The sequence below is a fragment of the Beta vulgaris genome, chromosome 6 (assembly GCF_026745355.1).
Source record: "Beta vulgaris subsp. vulgaris cultivar EL10 chromosome 6, EL10.2, whole genome shotgun sequence".
In the NCBI taxonomy this organism is placed as follows: Eukaryota; Viridiplantae; Streptophyta; class Magnoliopsida; order Caryophyllales; family Amaranthaceae; genus Beta; species Beta vulgaris.
Window position 1 is genome coordinate 22,718,916 of NC_079207.1, and position 14,567 is coordinate 22,733,482.

General features: G+C 43.6%; 1 protein-coding gene across 1 annotated transcript; it reads left to right on the forward strand.

Moving 5' to 3' along the window:
- The first annotated feature begins 599 nt into the window (after positions 1-599).
- On the forward strand, positions 600-14,567 carry LOC125498366 (uncharacterized). The gene is made up of 4 exons (XM_048646521.2): positions 600-879; positions 1,717-1,773; positions 13,621-13,969; positions 14,164-14,567. The coding sequence occupies exons 1-4, from the start codon at positions 719-721 to the stop codon at positions 14,359-14,361; spliced, it is 765 nt and encodes a 254-aa protein (XP_048502478.2). The 5' UTR covers positions 600-718; the 3' UTR covers positions 14,362-14,567.

Sequence of the window (14,567 nt, forward strand, 5' to 3'; positions counted from 1 at the left end):
AATAGGGTTACACCCCAAAAAATTAAATAAGAAAGAAAGTAAAATAGGAAAAAATTAAAGTTCGTATCACTTTTCTTCATAATTAGCATATTCAACCTATTTATTAAAGAAATCTAGCTCTAAATTATTCTTACTATTATTTCTTTTGTTTCTGATTATAATATGATAATTGTAAAGTATTATGAAGATTTATAAAACTTATTAGGACCTTTTTACTAATTACTACAATAGTTAATTACATTGAAAAATCTAATTAAGATTAATTTCTCCAACATGACATATATGTGCAGAAAAGCAGTACCCTCTAAACCAAAAATCTATAAGAATTCAAGACAATACTATTGAAGGAGATTGGTAGCTTAATTAACTTGTTTAAAATTGCTAAAACATTTCTAATAAGGTATCTTATCTGACGTAGCACTATGTCAACATATAAAAGATAAGGTGATATGTGACGTACTTCATTTATTTCTTTCACGTTTTAATAATAGTTATAGACATATTTTTTTATGGGACTTGTATACTATAGTATTACTACCACTATCTTTCAATATAATACGCCACAAAGATTCTAAGCTTTGTTAGCTTTTATCATTTTCTATACATTGTAATTGGTCTCTGAGCATACTTTGATAGAAAGAAAAAGAAAATACGGATAAGAAAGCATCACATGCGAATTTCACAAAGAAAAAGAAAACCAGAAATTTGAAAGCATCAGATGCTAATGGTTGAATTGAGGATGAGCATGGCCACATGGATCGACTATGTGTCCCCTTATTTGCTACTTTGGTGTCCTATAAATAAGGAAAGAGTAGGAGGATATTTTTTCAATCATCAACTGCAACATCAATTTTATAGGCTCAGTATCACCAGAATAAGGTAAGTATATAATATTTAAATTAATATTTGTAATTCTGTCGTACCATGAAATGATATTCAAATGACTTGTCTCTCATAATATTGTCTCATATCTTTTACAAGTATTCTTATTCGTTAATACTAGTCCAAATTGAAGTGTCATAATAAATATTTACCATTGAGTTTCTTTAATAAGCAAAATGATTGGCATATATGGTACATAATCATAGTGCAAAGTAAGAATTTAGTTTCGTTTAATGGTAAATGGGTACACTCTAATCATGTACTACCGTATTCTTATGATTACACTTGAACTCTATCTATATCTTTTATCTTTTATAATTGAGATCTTGACACTATTAACAATTAGAGAGAATCTTTTAAATTTTTTTAATGTTTAAGGAAAAATTATAGTAATGTCGGGTCTTATTTGATTAGTCGTATTGAGTATTTTATTAATATATAATCATCATAATTTTTACTAATATGTAGTGAAAGATATTTAAGGTTGAATAAGTGTATTGGGAAAATAGTTAAATTAGGAAAAATAAAAAAAATACAGAGAAAGTTTTTTTTTTCCAAAATATTTGTAGTCTTTTGTTAATAATAATTTGATTAGCTAAATCTTGTATATCACTATCATTATTATACTACACAATACTACATTTTTCCTTATAACGTGCACAATAGGTTCACACTGCCTCCCATGTTTGTTGTCTTAATATTCGTGTCTATATATTATGAAAGCCACCATAAAAGCGGATCAAAGTAAGTCTGTCCAAATTCAAATAAATGATAGGGAAAAATTACTTATATTATTATTTGATTATCCTTTGTTTTACCTTTCTTAGTTGTTAGGAAAATGGCATCCTACCAAGCACCAAAATCATCATCACGAATCAATGAGAAGCACAGGTGTTGTAGCCAAAAAAATCAACGGCTATCGTGCTGCCACGTGGCCCCATCGGAGCCCTACATGTGGCCTGCATGCAGAGAGGTAAAAGTACGAAGGGTCTGGAAGTGGCAGGCCTAAAAGTACATTTCTCTGAAGAAAGTGTACCCGAGGCCTCTCTTTTGGCCCCAAAAATTGTACTTAGGCCCACTAAGAATGATCTACACCTTTTTATGAAAATGAGGTGTGCTGACCAATCAATCGCTGCCACGTGTCCCGCTACTTTGATTAGCCAATCAGATGCTCCCAAATTAGGGTGACATCAAGGCACCGCAGTCATTTCAAGCAGTATAAATAGTCCTTGATTTCAGGGTGAAAGGTACGTTTTTCAGAGGATAGTACTGTTACTCTGTCATAAATTCTTCTCTCTCTCTCTACTTTCCCTCTCTAAAAGTTCCTTTACATCCCTGACATCTAACTTATGCTTCGGAGGGGGAAATACCACCCAAACCTCCAGGGTGGGTCCCTTTTGTGCAGGTAGCTGGTCAGGAGTTTGCTCCGGGATTTGAATCAATCATTGTTGCACAAGTCTCTAATTTTGAGAACTCATCTTTGGGAGTGTGATAAGTTTGCTAGTTTTAAGAGGCATAACATTTGGCGCCGTCTGTGGGGAGACGCAACAATGACGGACTGTCACTCTTCGAATGTGGCAAGGAACAGAAGTTTTAGAGTTCAGGTGGATGATACCGTTGATGACGAGAGACCACCTCGAGGCAGGGATCAGGGCCATGCTGCCGTTCACCTCGAGGGTAGGACTATAACTCCAGTCATCCAAGAAAATCTTGACCGTCCAGTGACTGCTGGTCATTTGGAAAATGTATTGAATGACTTCCAGGCCAGGATGGCCGCTGTTATGGAAGAGCATATTAAGAGCAACATGCTATTTTTTCAGATGAGTCCGAGAGAAGAGGCAGCTGCGCCACTCAAAGGGCGATCTCAAGAGGGTCGTCCAGGACCTAGTCGGCCACCTCGGCCAGAATTGACTAGCCGCCTTCCAAAGGAAAGCAGGCAGTCAGTGATTCTAGGAGGAAGATGGACTGGAAACTGGTGGTCCGTCCAGCAGATAATATCCCTCCACTGGTCACATGATGGAGACTGATCCCGGGAGTACTTGGAGGCCAAGAGGGCGGCAGCGCAGCAGCGTTCGGCCTCTGGCTCCACGCCATATATGAAGGATCCGTCCTTAAGGCTCCCGTCCAGAACAGTGGTGCGAAGCCGTGGTCCATCCGCTTTCCAGCCAAGGCAAGAGAAGACAGTTTTGCAGCCTATGGTGTACAGGCGTCAACCTTAGCTAACACCTCATCTAATCCGGTTTTAAAGAGTACCGTCAGGAGCACATACCCATTGAGGGGCAGGTGGCGGCACTCCAGATCAATTGGCCCACTCCTTTCTCGGTCAGGATCATGGAGTCCCCCCTTTCCCAAAGGTTAAGCTCCCAACCATTGACCTTTTGACGGAACTACTGATCCGGACGATCACCTATCAGCTTACAAGCATCAGATGTATGTCCAAGGGGTGGACGATGCTACTTGGTGTAAGAATTTCCCAGCTACTTTGAAAGGAGTAGCGCAAAAATGGTTTAACAACTTACCCCTAATTCAGTGAATTTTTACTGAACTTAGTATTCTATTCACCAGTCACTTTGTGGCTAATCGGCAAGAACAAAAACAAGCATGCACCTGGGAAAGTCATCCAAGGTCCTAAGGAAGCCTTGAGAGGTTATGTGAAGAGGTTTAATCTGGAGGCTTGCAGATCCAAGATCTGAATGCGGGTGTGGCGTTTGACGCCTTCATCAGAGGTCTAAGACCAGGAAGTTTTAAGTTTGATTTGGTGAAGAAGAAAATCACTACTTTGACGGAAGCATGAGGGAGGCTGAAGCATTCATTCATGCCACAGAGGTCTGTGCTGAAGCAAAACAGCCAGAAGTGAAGAAAGTGAAGAAGCTGTTCAGCCAAAAAGAATCCGCCCAAGAAGGCTGAGACTTGGGCCATGACTTCTATGACCACTTCGTCCAAGAGAAGTAGGCGGTCAGAGCCGGCGGCCTCAGTTGAACCAATAGAGTTCAACAAAGATCAATATTCCATTTTGATGGAAATAAAAGATCAGCATGAGCTAAAGGCGCCGGCCGAGATGAAGACGCCTTACCGTAACAGGGACAAGAGCAAGTATTGTCACTTTCACAAAGATTGTGGGCATGAAACCAATGAATGCAAGCATTTGAAGCGAGCACTAGAAGAGTTGGCTCGAAAAGGAAAGATGAACAATTACCTACCCTCGTCAGGAAGGAAGTTTCAGAAAAGGGATAACCGTCAAGGAAGAAGATGGACGGAGATAGCACGGATGATGATGTGTATGGTCATCTCAGGAGGATTTGCAGCTGGAGGTCCAACAAATCGCGGCCACAAAAACTATTTGAGGGAACTCAGCCAGGTTATGCTCACCAACCAGGCCGAGTCTGATCCTTTTCCAAAAATAGTGGTCAGCGAGTTGGACCGGGGAAATATTAGGACGCCTCATGATGATCCGCTGGTTGTGGAAATGAAGATTGCCAATCTAGGGTTAGGCGAATTTTGATTGATACTGGAAGCTCAACTGAATATATCAGTGCTGATTGTTTGTCTCGTTTAAAGTTTGACAAAAAGATTTGATGCCGGTCAATCATCCTATAATTGGTTTTGGCGGGGGTCATACACCCTATGGGAACCGTCACCTTGCCCGTCAGAGTTGGAGAAAAAGATGCGGCCAGGAGCTTTTTGTGAAATTTTTGGTAGTACGAGACTTGACAGCTTATAATGTCATTCTCGGCGACCTACCTTAAATCACATCAAGGCCGTCATTGTGACCCATTTAATGCTGATGAAGTTTGAATGTGATGGTGGGAAGATTGGATCTCTTTATGGAGACCAGCAAGCTGCCAGAGAATGCTATCTCACCACACTCAAACCATCATCTTGGGAAAAAAGCAGAGTGTCCAAGGCACAAGGAGATGATTCGGCCAAAAAGTTAAAGGCCAGATTGTGAGCTTAAGGAGGAAATTGAGAAGGTTCAAGATCGCTTTTCCTGAAAGCAATCCGTCCATGCTTTTGCCTAGCAAGAAGAGAAAGTGTTTGGCTATTAAGGAAGAAAAGCATTCATCTGAGATAATGGCTATAATGAGTCTGGGACTAGAACGTCCAGAGCCTGTGGAAAGTCCAGTAGAGATTTGCTTGAATCCAGAGCGTCCGGAAAGGACATTGAAAATTGGATCAGTTTTGAGATCGAAATTCAGGACGCCTTAGTTGCGTTGCTGCGAGAATTTGAAGATGTGTTTGCCTATGCTGTAGAAGAGATGCCTGGGATAGACCCTGAGGTGGCCGTCCATAAGCTCAACATTGAGCCGGGGCAAAAGCCTATTCGGCAGAAGAAGAGGCATCTGGGGCCGGCCAGAAATAAGGCCGTTGATGAGGAAGTTCAAAAGCTGCTTAAATCTAAATTCATCCGGGAAACATACTACCCAGATTGGGTAGCAAATGTTGTGATGGTTCCAAAGCCGAATGGCACTTGGAGGATGTGTGTTGATTATACAGATTTGAACAAGGCTTGTCCTAAGGACAGCTTCCCGTTGCCAAAAATGATCGTCTGGTTGATTCTACGGCCGGCCATGCCCTGCTGAGCTTTATGGAGCCTACTCTGGCTTCCATCAGATTCCTATGTGGCCGGATGATCAAGATAAGACTTCCTTCTTACTGAGAAAGGGCTGTATGGATGGCTCAGGATGCCTTTCGGCCTAAGAAATGCTCCGGCTACATTTCAGAGGCTCATTAATACGTATTTCAGCCGCAGCTCGGCCGAAATATGGAAGCTTATATGACGACATGATCGTCAAGAGTAAAGAGAGAAAGATCATCTGGACGATCTGAGGGAAACCTTCCTCACCTTGAGAAAATTCAAGTTGAAGCTTAATCCGCAAAAATGTGTGTTCGGCGTAGTTGCTGGGAAATTTCTGGGATTTTTGGTTGATCAGAGAGGGATTGAGGCAAATCCCGACAAAATTCAGGCTATTATGAATATGTCTTCGCCGTCCAAAGTCAAAGAAGTTCAGAGGTTGACGGGCTGTTTGGCTGCTCTTGGACGGTTTCTCTCAAAATCAGGAGACAAATGTCACCATTTCTTTGCTACTATCAAAGAATGCCAAGTTTGAGTGGTCGGAAGAAGCTGAGTGCGCTTCAGCAAGTAAAAGATCATCTTCGGCAGCTGCCTAGGTTGATCAGTCCGGCCGAAGGTGAGAAGTTGTATGTATACCTGGCTGTATCACCTTCGCAGTAGTGCAGTCTCTTGGCTGAAAGAGACGCGGTCAAATACCCGTCTATTTTGTGAGCCATGTGCTGAAAGATGCTGAGAACAGATATTCCTCCATCGAGAAATTCGGCCTGGCTTTGTTGATGGCTAGCCGGAAGTTAAGACCTTACTTCTTAGCTCACAGCATTCTTGTATATACAGATCAGCCACTTAGGCAAGTGTTGCATAAGATGGATGCCTCTGGCCGAATGTTAAAATGGGCTGTTGAGCTGAATATGTTTGATTTAACATTTGAGCCTAGAAAGGCAATCAAGGGCCAAGCTTTGGCTGATTTCATGTAGAGCTTACTCGGCCTACGATAGAAAGCGTCCAGGATCCGCAGCAGGAAGGCGTCATTGGACCCTTATGGTGGACGGATCCTCAACTGCCAACGGATGTGGGGCAGGAATCATTTTTCAATCTCCAGAAGGGGATAAGTTTGAATATGCTATGAAATTCAATTCCAGGCGTCCAATAATGAAGCAGAGTATGAAGCTCTCTTCCGGCATAAAAATGTGTAAAGCGGCTGGGGCCTTGGAAATGAAGCTAAAACTGACTCTCTGCTGGTTGTCAGTCAGTCAATGGTGAGTTTGAATGCAAGGAAGCGTCCATGAGCAAGTATATGAATTTGGTCAAGGAGAGATCAAGTCTTTAAAGAGGTTCGTCCTAGATCAGGTGCCCAGATCAGAAAACCATCAAGCTGATGCCCTCTCTAAACTGGCCAGCTCGGCGAAGGAGATGTTCCTAGAACAGTCTTTTGGGAGGTAAGGCGGCCAAGAGCATTGAGGCCGGAGAAGTGCTGTTTCTCAGCCGAGATGATGAGTGGATGAGTCCAATCATTGAGTTCAAGAAAACGGCCGTCTGCCTCTTGATCCCATTAAGGCCAAGTATGTGAAGCTAGGGACAAGTGGTTTGAATTGTGGAATGAGACTCTATACAAAAATCCTATAATCGGCCTCTTCTCAAGTGCATCAGCCGAAAGGAAGGTCTGGACGTTTTAAGGAGTTGCATGAGGGAGCTTGTGCTTCTCACATTGGAGGAAGAGCTTTGGCAGAAAGGGCTCTCAGGACGGGCTACTTTTGGCCGTCCTTAAAAGAAGATGCACTCCTCTATGCCAAGAAGTGTGATAGTTGCCAAAAGCATGGTAATATCCATCAAAAGCCGTCCAATTACTTGACGCCCATTCTCTTTCCTCTTCCCTTTGCTAAATGGGGGATGGACATTCTTGGGCCTTTTCCTATTGCTGCCGGCCAGAAGAAATTTGTAATAGTAGCTGTAGACTACTTTACAAAATGGGTTGAAGCTGAAGCATTAAGGGGATCACCACCAATGATGTCAAAGGGTTCATCTGGAAGAACTTGATTACAAGGTTTGGCATGCCCCAGTCGATCGTCTTTGATAATGGGCCAATTTGAAACACCCAAGCTTCGTCAATGGTTGGCCGACCAAGGAATTAAGCTCACTTTGCAGCAGTAGCTCATCCACAGGCTAATGGGCAAGTGAGGCTTTAACAAGATCCTTTCGGCCGGATTAAAAAGAAGTTAGACAATGCAAAGGGGCTTTGGGTAGAAGAATTGCAGCTGGTCTTATGGTCAATTAGGACGACGACCAAGAATTCCACAGGAGAGACTCCTTTCATGATGGTCTATGGCTCAAGGCTGTCCTTCCTATTGAAGTTGAGGAACCCACCTTAAGAGTAATGATGTACTCAGAAGATGCTAACTGGGCAGCTCTTAGGACGGCTTTGGACTTAGTTCCTGAAGTCAGGGGCAATGCTCTGCTGAGGATGCAACTATATAAGTTAAGAATGGCAAGAGACTTCAACAAAAGAGTTGCAGACGTCCATTAAAGATGGGAGATCTCGTCCTAAGAAATGGAAGCGGTCGGCCGAGCCAAAGAGTTAGGCAAGCTTACTCCTAACTGGGAAGGCCCTATAAGATAATCGAAGTCGTTCAGAATGGTACCTTTCGTCTGAAGGATTGGACGGACGTCCTATTCCTAGGACGTGGAATTCTGACACTTTGAAGAAATACTTTGTTTAGAGCATCCAGCTAAATTGTAATCTTTTCTAATGCATTACAATGAAAAAGTAGAATGTAGACATGTACCTTGACTATCCGTCAAGCAAACTTCATATAATACAATTCTACTTCTCTATGACTTTGTTTTAATTGTTTAAGTTACACTACTGTCAAAAGCTAACTAATTTTACAAAGCAAAAAGACAATGCACCTTTCATTAGGAGTTCGGCTGAACATGTTATCATTCTTAAACGGATAAAACATGTCAGATTTGGCCGTTGTTTACTTAAAGAGTTAAACATCTCCTGAACAAGGTCGGCTGGAAATAAGACGCCTTAGTAAAGGTATCTTACTGTCCGTCCAAAAGCCACAAAACTTCGAAATAACAACCTTAGTAAAGGAACAAGTTATTTCATGATTTCACAAAGATGGACGAGTTTTTCCAAAGAATCAGTTCGTCCAACTATCATTCAGACGAGTTGCTCTCCAAAGAGGCAGCCCGTCAGAATAGTAGCCTGGACGAGTTGCTTCTGGCATAAACCACTCGTCCTGGTTGTTTAAAAATTATCTTCTTAACTCCTTCTTGAACGGGGAAAAGTTATAAAAACTCTTCGTCCAAGAAGGGGGGCATAATTTATAAATTGACTAAGTCTTTGTCCAATGACGACGGCACCCAGGTTCTGGCCGAGCAAACTTTATACTTGGTAATTTTGAAATCCAAAAATTAAAAACAAGTCTTTGCTTGAGCATCTAGTTATGAAAGTCCAGAAAAGAGCTACTGGGTCAAATAAAAAATGATTGACGAATTACTTTCATACTTGGGCATTAATGAATGTTGTAGATGTAATCGGCCAAAATGTTATGACGAGTTGCTTTTGTACTTTGTATAATCATAGAGTTGTAAGACAGTGCGTCAAAAACAGTAAAGCATAGAACAAGAGAGATGGAAAAGGATAGCCTTTCATAAATGTAAAGAAGATGATTACAATTTAGTTTGTCTAAGTACAAAAGAGGTACATGTGGCCCACGGCCAAGATATAACAAAAGACTAGGCAGCAGGAGGATCATTGTCCTCTTCGTCCTGGGCCTCCACATCTTCTTCCCCTTCCTCGTCCTCAGAAGATTCCTCAAAGACGGGAGGGTCTGCTCCAGATATGGTGGCCTTGTGTAAGGCTTCTTGGAACTCCAGCCGACGAGCATATCTGGGGATATCCTCTTCCTCGGCCATCATACCAAAGGCCTGCACTGCCCATTCTTTTGAGGTATCTATGACGGTGTTCATAGCCTCTTTAGCCGCAGCAACTGTGTCCGCCACCTCAGCACGAAGGGCTTGGTTCTTTACCCTCAGGACGAGGTTCTCTCTATAAAAATCAGCAGCCATGGCCATGGCTGAGTTCCTTTCGTCCGTCAGGGCACGTTCCAAGGATGCCCGTTCGTCCAGCATCTCCGTCAACCGAAGAAGGTAGACTTTGATCTGAGATTCCAGCTCAGCCGATCTTTTTTCCAAAGCAATTTTGGTTTGCTGGTGCAACACCTCTTGCTCGGATATGACGAACTGAGCATGGTCAGCGGCCGCAGTTACGTCCTGGACGAGCTTCTTATTTTCTTTTCGAAGCGCTTTCGCCCAGTCCTCAGTTAACATGCTGCGAGCAAACAGCTGAAAATATGAAAGGAAGAGATATATCAGGACGGTTGAGAAAGAAAGGAGTAAATGTCTTAAGTAAAAAGCATAAAACGTCTAAAGAAAGAAGGATGTACCTCGGCAGCAAGCTGAGACATGTATCCCACATGCCCAGACGATGCTCCCCTCAACCCCTTGATATAGGGCTCAGGGAAACACTTGAAAAGCTCCGTCTTGAGCTTCTCCCGATCGGCTGATGACATCTTTCCGAAGGCCGGAGAAGATTCGTCATCAGAAAGAATAGGAGACCCATCAGCAGCTGGACCCTTCCCTTTATCTGAAAGTTTAGACTCGTCAATACACCTGATGGGAATGACCACGGTCTGTTTGTTGGACGGACTTATCGGACGCCCGCCAACCCGTAGTGTTATAACTACGTTGGAATAGTAAGACTCACTAGAAGAGCGGGAAGCCGTCCTATAAGCAGCCGGCATCTGGCCTACCAGTTGGGCCACTGGCCCATAGAAGGCGGACTCGTCCACAGCCGCGTCCGGCTGAGAAGATTGTAAAGCATCGTCCAAGACGACAACCTCGTCAGGTTGCGAAGGAGTGGGTTGCTCGGCCGGACCGGTATAGGCCACGAGGGCCCGGGAGTCAACTTCAGCTGGCTCTTCTTTGGCCTCCTCCTTGGCTGGTAGATCGATCACGACCTTAGGAGCGGGCCGTGTCGACTTCTTTTTCATAGCGGTGAAGCCCATTGCCTTCTTAGGGGGAGGAGCTTCACTAGTCCCAGCCGACCGTTTCTTGGCTGGTGCCTTCTCGGCCAAAGCCCTAGATGTTGGGGCATTTTTCTGAAAAAAGAGAGAACAAGTTAGAGATGAAGCTCGTCCTGAAAAAACCTCGTGATACTCTTTGAGAAGCGAGGTGTTTAAATATTATTTGGACGACCTGCTTCTCCAGGAAGCAAATCGTCCAAGATTGATTCCAGACGGATTCCCCTCCAAAGAAGCAAGGCGTCCGGGTTTCAGTAAGGACGACTTGCTCCCTGAAGGAGCAAGGCGTCCGGGTTTCAACAAGGACGATCTGCTCTTTGAAGGAGCAAGGCGTCCGGGTTTCAGTAAGGACGATTTGCTCCTGGAAGGAGCAAGGCGTCAAGGTTCCAATAAGGACGATTTGCTCTTTGAAGGAGCCAGGCGTCCAAATGGTGTTCAAGACGGTTTGCCTTTCAAAGAAGCAAACCGTCCATTGTCCAGTCAGGACGTTCTCCTCTTTGAAGAAGCAAAGCGTCCAGATTAGGATGCAGGACGGTTTCCTCTTCGTAAAAGCAAGTCGTCAAAAAAAAAAAAAAAAAAAAAAATAAAAAAAAATTTTACCAGTGTGTCGGCCCGCTTTTCAGCGCCCGACTTGCTGTATTCTTTCCAGAGATTGTCTGCAAATCTGGACGAGCTCATGTCTCCTATCCAAGATTTTTTCAGCTTACTTCTGGCTGAATCTGCAAAAAGAAGAAATGTTAGACGAATGATAGTTTGGACGAGAAGCTTACTTGAAAATATTCAGTAGTTATACCTCTGTCCTCGTCCTGCCGCAAACCGGCAGCGACTAAGAAGTTATCATGGTAGAACATCTCTTTAAAGGGGATCCAGTTGGACGGACCCTTGAAGGAGACGTCTCCCATGGAATACTCCGAAATCCGGAAGTATTCCACCATCTCCTCAGCCGAGTTACTCTCTAACTCTAGATATGAAGCCATACGTCCAGTATTGGTATTGGCCTGGCTAAAATAACGAAGCCTTTTAGCAACCGCTTTATCGGGAGCTTGGACGAATAAAAACTCACCCTTCAAAGAGTGTATCTTGGACGTCTTGTCCCAGGACGTCAAGAATCCTTGACGATTGCAAACGCTCAGCCAGCTTCCCTCAATGGTTCTGGGAACCTTTGAAACATAATGAATATGGGTAAAGGCGGCCAAAGAAGGGTCTTTCCCCTTTAGATTGCAAACGGCCAAAAAGGTGAGAATGTTTTGCCAAGAATTGGGGGCAAGTTGATTGTGTCCTATGCCGTAGTAATGAAGAACTTGGCTGATGAAGGGATGAAGAGGAAATCGCAAGCCGGCATCTAAGGCCAGGCGATAAACGGCAAAATGGCCTGAGGGGGCGCTAAGTATGGTATCCTCCCGGCCAGGGAGAACGAATTGGTAACCAGGCATGGGCATAGCCAAAGAACAAGGTCTAAGGTCCGAACCTATTCGCCCTAGCCATGTATTATCAGCCAAAATGAATCTAGGGTCAGAAAGGGGACCTAACCGTCGTCTTATTTCAGACGAGGTTGTTGACGGTTCCTCTGAGCTACTAGCAGGATTGGACGAGCTGGCCGTCCTTGGCTCATCCGAGACCGTCTCGCGTATGGACGGGCTGGGGTCAGGGGAACCTCCAATTTCTTGTTCCTCCTGGACGTATTCAGGGGGAGGACTCGGGTTCGCTGGACGAGGGCTCTGTACTTCGCGCTCACCCTCGTTGGGAATTCGTCCAGTAGATCCCTCCATTTCAGAGCTGGAGGCCGGCAGGATAACTCCTCGTCTGACACGAGCTGTTTGCTTAACGCGAGCCAGATTACTCTGCACAGGTAAAGACTGGGTCGTCTGACTTAGCCGGCCATGAGAAAAAAAAAAAGAATGCATGTCCGGCCAAGATGGGTCCAACTCTAGAAGATGCCGAAGAAGATAGGCCCTCTGTTCTAGGGCTAGTACCAACCCTTGAGCGGCCGGGTGTGTTCGATGAAGAAGACGAGCTCATTTTCTTAAAATATGTGTGAAAACAAGAAAGAGAGTTGAGAATATACCTGTAGAGAGGACTTCGGACGAGCGACAAAGATAACTTGAGACCTCGGACGAACAAAGAAGCAGTTTCACGGACTTGGACGAGAGTAATTCTTCTCTCTAAAAGTTCAGTAAAAATTCGCAGAGTTTCTCTCTCTAGAAAATCTCTCAGCACTGTAAAAATGATTTCAGGAGCGACTAAGGCATGTATTTATAGAGGGGTGAAAATGACCTCTTCATCCGGTGAAAAGTAACCGTTATGCCTAGGGTTGACCTGTGGAGACCGGCAAAATCGCGCCTCTTTTTTGAAAGAAGGGGAAGGGCAGTTCCAGGTCGGTTAAAAGAGGAAGATTAACCGTCTTGGCGCCTAAAGGACAATAACTCCCTCTTTTAAGGGGCAAATGTTGTAGCCTAAACAATCAACGGCTATCGTGCTGCCACGTGGCCCCATCGGAGCCCTACATGTGGCCTGCATGCAGAGAGGTAAAAGTACGAAGGGTCTGGAAGTGGCAGGCCTAAAAGTACATTTCTCTGAAGAAAGTGTACCCGAGGCCTCTCTTCTGGCCCCAAAAATTGTACTTAGGCCCACTAAGAATGATCTACACCTTTTTATGAAAATGAGGTGTGCTGACCAATCAATCGCTGCCACGTGTCCCGCTACTTTGATTAGCCAATCAGATGCTCCAAATTAGGGTGACATCAAGGCACCGCAGTCATTTCAAGCAGTATAAATAGTCCTTGATTTCAGGGTGAAAGGTACGTTTTTCAGAGGATAGTACTGTTACTCTGTCATAAATTCTTCTCTCTCTCTCTCTACTTTCCCTCTCTAAAAGTTCCTTTACATCCCTGACATCTGACTTAAGCTTCGGAGGGGGAAATACCACCCAAACCTCCAGGGTGGGTCCCTTTTGTAAAGGTAGCTGGTGAGGAGTTTGCTCCGGGATTTGAATCAATCATTGTTGCACAAGTCTCTAATTTTGAGAACTCATGTTTGGGAGTGTGATAAGTTTGCTAGTTTTAAGTGGCATAACAACAGGGCTGCAATAGATGAGCTGAAGAAGGAGCTCGGGGCAAATGAAAGCCCCTTAAGCGATGCGCGAAATGCAAAAGCTCAGGCTACCACAATGGCTTCTATGTTGAATAATGGCGTGGGAACCATAAAATTCCAGGAGAAGAAAGATTGGTCTGGTTCGATCGTCGGATCTATCCCTCCTACTATTCAAATAAACAAGTCTAGTAAGTTTTCTCATAGAGGCACCCCTCCTAAGGACTCAAATGGATCCATGGGAGCTGTGGTGTACGTTGGTCCCAATGTGCAAGGTGGGCCAGATAATTGTGCCTGGATCATGGCTTGGAGCACTCTTGGTGATGGCACCGAAAACAAGGCAAATTCTCTTCATCCATCTTTGTGTTATCATATTTCATCTTAATTATAGTCACTGTCATCACATAACTTAGGGTATTCCTAATCCAATCATAAATATATGTGTCCAAGTGTATAAGACAAGCATGCTTAATATTTACACGTATGTTCAACTTCTTAGATTAAAGAATGTTAATGTAATTCTATGTGTTTCAGATCTATGTAGAAACTGGACCTAGTACCAAGTATCCTTCTGGCTCTATTGATTGGGACACAATCAAATCTAGTCTGCAAAACTCAAGCAATGAAAGCCATTATTTTTACGAAGACAGCCAAACTGAGGTGTCATCTCAAATTGCTAAAAATGGCAATAATCCTCTAGCTGCTGCAGTCTTTGATGTCACCCTTGTTTAAATTACTAATGTATCATCTTAAGAACTAAGGTCCAGCTCCTTACATGCATAGAGGTAAGCTTGGGTGCATGCAACCTCTTTTTTTTTCTTCTATTTCTTATAACCACGCAATAAAATAAATAAGGACTTGATACCCTTAGTTCATGAACTTGTAACTTATGCTCGTCACTTCGAGTTTTTAATCTATATACTACTTGTATGCAGTTA

Bases quoted from the DNA above. Each gene is read 5' to 3' on its own strand.
- LOC125498366 (XM_048646521.2), top strand. From the start codon at position 719: ATGCTAATGGTTGAATTGAGGATGAGCATGGCCACATGGATCGACTAT. The intron at 1,774-13,620 runs GTGTTGTAGCCA...GCATAACAACAG, and splicing joins CGAATCAATGAGAAGCACAG to GGCTGCAATAGATGAGCTGA. The intron at 13,970-14,163 runs GCAAATTCTCTT...TATGTGTTTCAG, and splicing joins GTGATGGCACCGAAAACAAG to ATCTATGTAGAAACTGGACC.